This window comes from Geotrypetes seraphini, chromosome 17 (genome assembly GCF_902459505.1).
Source record: "Geotrypetes seraphini chromosome 17, aGeoSer1.1, whole genome shotgun sequence".
NCBI classification, from domain to species: domain Eukaryota; kingdom Metazoa; phylum Chordata; class Amphibia; order Gymnophiona; family Dermophiidae; genus Geotrypetes; species Geotrypetes seraphini.
In genome coordinates, this window is record NC_047100.1 from 32248973 (window position 1) to 32257381 (window position 8409).

General features: G+C 44.8%; 2 protein-coding genes across 4 annotated transcripts in view; both read left to right on the forward strand.

The window, feature by feature from the left end:
- TAMM41 (TAM41 mitochondrial translocator assembly and maintenance homolog) overlaps positions 1 to 7852 on the forward strand; it is a 330305-nt gene extending 322453 nt beyond the window's left edge. Inside the window, exon 9 of the mRNA XM_033926286.1 lies at positions 7798 to 7852. The gene's annotated coding sequence lies outside the window, so the exon portion shown is untranslated. The remainder of the gene's footprint in view (positions 1 to 7797) is intronic.
- The window catches only part of VGLL4 (vestigial like family member 4), a 251170-nt gene that overhangs the window by 169172 nt on the left and 73589 nt on the right, over positions 1 to 8409 (forward strand). For all 3 annotated transcript variants that reach the window (XM_033926293.1, XM_033926294.1, XM_033926292.1), the window contains one exon: positions 7798 to 7987. In XM_033926293.1, the coding sequence (XP_033782184.1) occupies positions 7798 to 7987 (190 nt within the window). The remainder of the gene's footprint in view (positions 1 to 7797; positions 7988 to 8409) is intronic.

Here is an 8409-nt window from a genome sequence, read left to right on the forward strand (position 1 = left end):
AGTGAAGGATGCTTAAACATTTGCTTATAAGTGTACATGAAAGGAAAGGCATTGATAGGGTTGCTTTATGTTGGATGTTAGCATATGGGTAACGGGGGGTTCTATACGTACTGGCATTGCTTTTAACAACATCCCTTTGAACTAGTATTACATGTTTAAGACTTAGGCCGATTGGAGGCACGCCCCAAACTGACAACAAGGATCGCTAAAGAGCGATTCCAACACATGCACACTGAACTCTTCGGGCCGGAGGCAGTGTGAGTCAGGTGAACACACTGTTTTTGGTGGCTCCAGAAGTTTTCCCTTTGCTACAGCTTCCTGTCCCTGTGGTAGGAAGTTGTAACAAAGGGAAAGCTTTTGGGCCCGCTGAAAGCAGCATGTTTACTTCACTCATGCTTCCTGTGGTCCAAAGAGTGGAGCACTAGAAAAAAAAAGGTGAAAAAGTACCAGATTCTGCTGGGGGGAGGGAAAGGGTACTACAGAGATGTTGGATTGTGAAGATGGAGAGGAAAGAATAAGAAGATGCCAGACCTCTGTGGGAAGAGAAAGAGAAGGGGAGGACAATGATGCCAGTTCACATGAGGGGGAGGGGAAGGGAAGGGGAGGGAGATGCAAAGCAGGGAAGGAAGGGAGAAACATATTTCAGACTATGAGGAGAGAGATAGCAGACTATGGGAAGGGAAGGAGGGAGATAGTCCATGGGAAGGGGGAGAGAAGGAAGGAGAGAGAAATGCCAGACCACAGTAGGGGGAGGAGGGAAGGGAAGGAGGGGAGAGATATCAGTCTGCAAAGAGAGAGATACCAAACCATAGGTCAGAGGTAGGCAATTCCAGTCCTCAAGAGCCTCAAGGCAGGTCAGGTTTTCAGGATATTCACAATAAATATGCATGAGATAAATTTGCATCTCAAGGAGGCAGTGCATGCAAATCCATGTCATACATATTCTTTGTGCATATCTTGAAAATCTGACCTGCCTGTGGCTCTCGAGGACCGGAATTGCCTACCCCTGCCATAGGTAAAGGGGAAGGAGGTACAGGAGGGAATGAGAGAGAGATGCCAGACTGGAGGAAGGAGACGAGTAATAACAGGTCTTGGGAATGTGGAAAGTGAATGAGGGACAATTCAGACCTTGAAGAGGATGGAAGGAAGGAAAGAAAGAGTTGCCAGATTACAGTAGGGGAAAGGAGGAAATAGAGATGCCAGACCAGTGAGTCTAACATCGATAGTGAGCAAACTAATGGAAACTCTAATCAAACACCAATTAGATAAGATCCTGGATGAGGAGAATCTACGGGATCCCCGACAACATGGATTTACTAAGGGGAGATCCTGCCAATCCAACCTGATCAGCTTCTTTGACTGGGTAACGGAGAAGCTGGATATTGGGGAGTCCCTGGACATCGTGTACCTGGACTTTAGCAAAGCATTCGATAGCGTACCACACCGCAGGTTACTGAGCAAGATGAGTTCTATAGGATTAGGTAACACATTGACGAAATGGGTTGGGAGCTGGCTTGGAGGTAGGCTCCAAAGGGTGGTGGTGAACGGCACCCCCTCCGAAATGACGGAGGTGATTAGTGGAGTACCACAGGGCTCAGTCTTGGGCCCAATCCTATTCAACATCTTTATAAGAGACTTGGCAGAAGGGCTTCGAGGTAAAATAACATTATTCGCCGATGACGCCAAACTGAGTAATGTAGTGGGCAAATGCACAACAGACGAAGATTCAGTGCCCGACAACATGATGCACGACCTACTCCTACTGGAGCGATAGTCTAGGACATGGCAACTCAACTTCAATGCCAAAAAATGCAAAGTTATGCACCTGGGCAGCCAGAATCCATGCAAGTCTTATACCCTTAATGGCGAGATCCTAGCAAAAACGGTAGCAGAACGAGACTTGGGGGTAATCGTCAGTGAGGACATGAAGTCTGCCAATCAAGTGGAGCAGGCTTCGTCCAAGGCAAGACAAATCATGGGCTGCATACGAAGGGGTTTCGTAAGGCGGAAGTCATTATGCCATTGTATAGATCCATGGTGCGGCCCCACCTGGAATACTGTGTGCAATTCTGGAGGCCGCATTATCGCAAGGATGTGCTGAGACTGGAGTCGGTGCAAAGAATGGCCACCCGGATGGTCTCGGGACTTAAGGATCTACCATACGAAAAACGGCTTGACAAATTACAGCTATACTCGCTCGAGGAGCGCAGAGAGAGGGGGGACATGATCGAGACGTTCAAGTATCTTACGGGCCGCATCGAGGCGGAGGAGGATATCTTCTTTTTCAAGGGTCCCACGACAACAAGAGGGCATCCGTTGAAAATCAGGGGCGGGAAACTACGAGGTGACACCAGGAAATTCTTTTTCACTGAAAGAGTGGTTGATCGCTGGAATAGTCTTCCACTACAGGTGATTGAGGCCAGCAGCGTGCCTGATTTTAAGGCCAAATGGGATCGGCACATGGGATCTATTCACAGGGCAAAGGTAGGGGAGGGACATTAAGGTGGGCAGACTAGATGGGCCGTGGGCCCTTATCTGCCATCTATTTCTATGTTTCTATGATTGTGGGAAGGAAAGAAGAAAGATGGCAGACCCTGTAGGAAGGCCCCTTTTAGTCCCTCCACCTGATCCCCTTTCATCCCCTCTCTGAATGTCGCCTAGAGCCTGAATAGGTATGTGGGACACACAAATAGAAGATTAGATTAGAGGGTGCACAGGGATGGAAGGAGTGGGTAGAGAAGACAGGTGGAAGAAATACTTCTTAGGATTCATGGGAATAGGGGAGAAAGAGGGATGGGGAAGGGTAGGGAGATGGAGGTGATGGTACACATGGATGAAGAGGGGAAGACCTGGAAAAATAGATTGAGAAGGAAGTAGAAAAATGGGCGAAAGTTGAATGTTAAAAGTTAATGCCAAAGATGGATGTAGGGTAGCAAGTGAAGGAGAAAAAAACAGCAAATGGATTAGAAGGTCCTAGAAACAGAGTTAAGAGCACAGACTAGTGTGTGGTACAGTGCCTTTGCCCCCTGGGGTTGTGTTCTCAACCCCATTCTGCTCCTTGTGACCCTGGGCAAGTTACTTAATCCCCTCTCCCCCAATTGCCCCAGATACATTAGATAGATTGTGAATCCGCCGGGGCAGACAGGGAAAAATACTTTACCTGAATAAATTCATATAAAGTGTTCTGAGCTCCCTTGGGAGAAAGATATAGAAAATTGAATGAATACATACCATATTTCCCCACATATAGGCCGTCCCCATGTATAGGCCGCAGCAAACGGCTTCTTGTGTTTTAAAACCGGTAGATAAGCTGCCCCATTGTGTTAGCCGCAGTTTATCTTACCAGTATCTTATCTTGCCAGCTGCCTCCTTGCGGCAAGCGGTGCAGGGCAGTTGCGATCATTTTGGCATCCAGCCTGGCACCCCACCACTTGCTGAATGGCTGCCGTGAGTTCTCGCAGAACTTGCAAGTTCCGCGAGAACTCACGGCAGGTATTCAACAAGCGGTGCGGGGCCAGGCTGGATGTCAAAATGATCGCAACTGCCCTGCACTGCTTACCGTGAGATTCGAGGAGGCAGCCAGCAGTGAAGGACGTATTTCAGGGGGATTTTAAAAAGGTACCGGGGGGGGGGGAGAGAAGGTTTTTATGTTTTAGATAGGCTGCCCCATTTAAGTAAGCCGCGCCCCATAGGCAGGTTTGTAAAACCCATGTATAGACCATAGCCAATATATGGGGAAATATGGTAAATAGAAAAATAAAATCACCAGACAACAAAGGTAGGAACAATGATTTTATTTTCAGTTTAATGATTGAAATAATTCAGTTCTGAGAATTTACATCTGCTGTCTGGAAGAAATGCATTTGTTGCTATTTCTGTGGTGTGCTTCTTGCAGAGTCGGGCATCTTAGAACTTTTCGTTAGTGGTCCTATATAGGGTTTATGTGTGTTCTGGAATTTTGAGAAGTGCTATTGGCATCACGGCCCCAAGTTGGAAGATACATGTCGGCTCTCCTTCAGTCCCTTGCTTAAAAATGAGCAAAGACCAGTATCATTTCTGATAGTTATTCTAATGTAATTGGTGAATCGCTTCTACATTTAGATCAATCTGTTTCCTTTAACTGCTTATTGGACTAATAGCTCCTGAAAGCTAGCAAAAAATGTATATTGTTAAGTAAAAAGATAGCACCTTATTTTATTAACATTTATTTGCAGGTTTACAAACTGAGATATTAACATTATCACTTATTTACATTTCAGAGTAAAAAAAAAAAATAATTTGTGATCTTTCATGCATGGGCTCCAAACTTGCAAATGCTAATCTCTTTTTTGGCAGTAAAAGAGAGAGAGTCCTGCGGAGAGGGCTGTCATCCTAGCATCCTGTTGTTCAGTCTTGTCCTAGTATTGAGGTCAGTATAGAAGAGAAGAAAAAGCCCTACGAGAGCCCTTAATTATTTCTGGCAGCATGTGATTGCAAGCTTTGTGTGTTGGGGGAGTGGGGGAAGTAGGAGGAATCGATGAACTTACGTTTCTAGGTTTCTGCATGATTAACTTCAGTAATAACAGTTGTCTTTTTGAAAGTCAGTGCAAGCTTTACAAACTTGGCTCTTATTATTGTAATTGTATCAGTTTTATATACATTATTTAATTTTTGTGGCTTGCCTTGAGCTGGTTTCTGGTAAAACCAGATTATGACTGTTAAAATTAAATAAAATCCTTATCTCCGAGGTGATAAACATTGCAAGCAGTTTGATAGGATTTTATTTTGGTTGAGGACAAGTTTACATGGAATCAATATATCAAGTTAGAGCACTTTAAGAGATTGCATTGTCAAGAGACAGTTGTATCAAGGATGCAGATTTCACCAGCGTATAAGAGCAAAAAGCAAAACTGCAACATAAAAAGCATTTCTTAGCAGAAAATAGCACTCAAATGCATGTTTGATATTTAATTGCCTATTATTTGAAAAGAATTTCCACACTTTCATATTTTTGTGAGAAATGGTAAGAGGGCGTGTCGTAGAATGTCACGTGACTGGTCAGGCAAAACAGGGGGATTATGTGGAAAAGTGATGTAATTTGCTTTTGAGATATTAGCGTTAAAAAAAAAAGTGCTGAATCTTTTTTAAGATCCCTCGTTCTTTGATTACTGATAGGCAATATGTATTGTGGTTATTGGCTTGCATTTTTGCATCGTATTGTGACTGAATCTGTCATTCACCTTGAACTGTAAATTAAAGTACACCATTAGAACATCCTTTCACAACATAATGTTACGCTGTGCTGAATGTTTGGGCTATGGTTTGTGGACTGTATTCACTTATCTCAGCTCTGTTCTTCTACCTTGTGCTGTTCACTGCAGACCTTAAGGACTTAAAACAAACATTGGGTTTCAGGCTATCAGCAATGAAAATGCATGAGGCAGTGGTATAGCCAGACAGCCGGTTTTAGGTGGGCTTAAGCCCCATCGCCCCTGCCCAGAGGTTTCTCTTAAATTTTTACCCCATCTGCAAGCTGGCATCCCTTTCCCCGTCTCCCCAGTGATTCAGCATCACCTCTCAATCCTCCCCCTCCGGGTACCTTTTAAAGCTTCTCTTCCCTCCTGGAAGTTGCTTATATACACACTGCTTGTGCATCCCCAGAGCCTTCCTTCTGAAACTATTCCATCTATCTGAAGACTGGAAGAGGTGTTTGGAAGGCTCTGGGACCCTGTGTAATGACCACTTCTCCCTATTTGCAATCTACAGAAGGGAAGAGAAGTTTTGAAAGATACATTGAGGGAAGATGAAAGGGTGGGGGTGGTAAGAGGTATCAGGAGTTTTGAGTCAGTTAGTTATTCTAAATAATGAACTAAAACATTTAGAAACCAACCATACATTTTTCTCTGTCAATCATAAGAGAAGCCAAATTAAATTTATACATGAAAATGGCACCTCCTTGTAAATGAATTTGGGTTTCTTCTCACACACACACACACACACACCCCACCCCACCCCACAAAGAAAAAAAGGTGCATCATGGATCAGGAATCTTTCATGTGATATTTTGATAGCTCCACAGTGCTTCTGAAATGTAGTTAGAAAGGCAGGAGAACTAGTGAAAATGCATAAATACATTTAAAACATTTTTGAATTAATGTCCTGTTTCCGTAGTCTGACTTCCTTCTAATGCTCTGTCTTCTGGAGTATCTCGACCTTGAAGAGCAGAATTTGTACTTCTGCTTAAAGCAGTGGTTCTCAAACCTGTCCTGGTTTTCCAGATATCCCTAATGAATATGCATGAGAGAGATTTGCATACCTGTCACTTCCATTATATGCAAATCTCTCTCATGCATATTCATTAGAGATATCTGGAAAACCTGACTGGCTGGGGGTCCCCCAGGACAGGTTTGGGAACCACTGGCTTAAAGCATTCACTAACCACTAGGCCAGCGGTTCTTAAACCTGTCCTGGGGGACCCCCAGCCTGTTGGGTTTTCAAGATATCCCAAATGAATATATGCATGAGGCAGAATTGCATATGATACAGGTGACAGGCATGCTGAAAACCCGACTGACTGTGGATCCCTCAGGACAGGTTTAAGAACCACTGCACTAGACAAGTGGGTTCTTTATGATAAGTATGTGGTTATGGAATTGTCTACCATTGAAGATTCCTGTTTCTCAATTTTACTTATTCTGCCAAAACTATTCAAGCTGTATTCACAACCTCCTAAGAAGGGTGTTGAGCCAAGGTTTTTTTTTCTAATAAGCCTCATAGGGCTAGATTCATTAAGCTGACTGATCGTGTCCCAGCTGGTTTGCGACCCCAACCCAATTCACTAACCTTCCTCCCAATCCGTGCCTGATCCGATCCGTCCATGCAAATGAGGGGAAACGGCATGCAAAGTAGGAAGGTAGTGATTCACTAAACTGATGGCTGATCCAAAAACAAGCGACTGTTAAGGACCAGTCACTCACATCCCTGACGACTCTCCAGCTCTCTGCTACCCTGACTCTCCCGCTCTCTGCCACCCTTCCCTGCAGCGCAAGCCTGTGGGTTTACAGCGGGGCTGCACTACGGTGTGTGCAGAGAGATCAGGAGCAAGTCCTCCGCGCTCCTGCCTGAGACCGCACCGATCTCTGAATGGCTGCAGTCCCGTGGCCGGGAAATTCGCTAGATCACCAGGTACAACAGCGAGTGAGCGGGCAGGTGGGATTAAAGTTGTAGCAGTGGTGGGCTTTTAAAAAAATATGCGGTGCTTCTGGCCTGTGCGCCACTGGCAGGGAAAGATGGGAGGAATTAAAAAAGGTACCGAGGGGGGGTGATTAAAAAAGGTACTGGAGGTACGTGGGGGATGATTTATGGTACTGGGGGCATATGGTATGGGGATGATTTAAGGTACTGGGGGCACGTGGGTGTATGGGGGATGATTTAAGGTGTATGGGGGGATGATTTAAGGTACTGGGCGGGTGTGGGGCCTGCCTGCCCCTAGGCCTTTCCTGCTTGTCACTAGGCTACTAGGCCTGCCTACTTGTCACTAGGCCTGCCTTCCTGTCACAAGGCCACTAAGCCTGCCTGCTCTATGCCCTGCCCCGGCCTACCACTTGACCATCGGGGGGGGGGGGGGGGGGCAAGGTACACAGCCTGGCAGGGAGAATTTGGTTCAGAATGTTTTTTTTCTTGTTTTCCTCCTCTAAATCTAGGGTGCGTCTTATGGTCAGGTGCGTCTTATGGAGCAAAAAATACAGTAATTGTACAGTGCATTTTAACGTTTTTATGTTCTATGACCGTCATTATATCATCTTCTATTACTTACAGGTGAAGCAGCTCTAAGAAGTGAACCTAGAATGCAGACCCTTCCTGTATCGCCTACCTTAACCAACCATCGGACAGGCCCTCCTCCAATCAGCCCTAGTAAAAGAAAGTTCAGCATGGACCAAGTAGATGATGAACTAGACTGTGAAAATGAACATGTCTCTAAAATGAGTCGAATGTTCCCTCCCCACCTGTAAGTTCTTGATTTTTTTAAATACATTTAATTTTGAATAGAATTAATATTTTTATATTAGCTCTTGCTTTTACACATGATCATTATTGGGTAATTTTATAACCAAGCATATAAAAAAAATTGAAAATGCACCTATGTTAATGCCTGTTTTTGTTAAAACATAAGCATATATGTGCCTTTTAAAATTAATATAAAAAATACTCCTGCTCTAACCACCAGGCATTTACAGATTTACACTTGCTCCAAGGCAGGTACAGCTATGTGTATGTGCTTATGCAGTAGATCAGTGTTCTTCAACCACCGGTCCGTGAACCAGTGCCGGTCCACAGAAATTTCCTGCTGGTCCACAGGGCCAGGGCCATGCATCTGGCCCAAAACAGTGTTCTTGAACCACCGGTCCACAGTGCGATCAATGGGGCGTT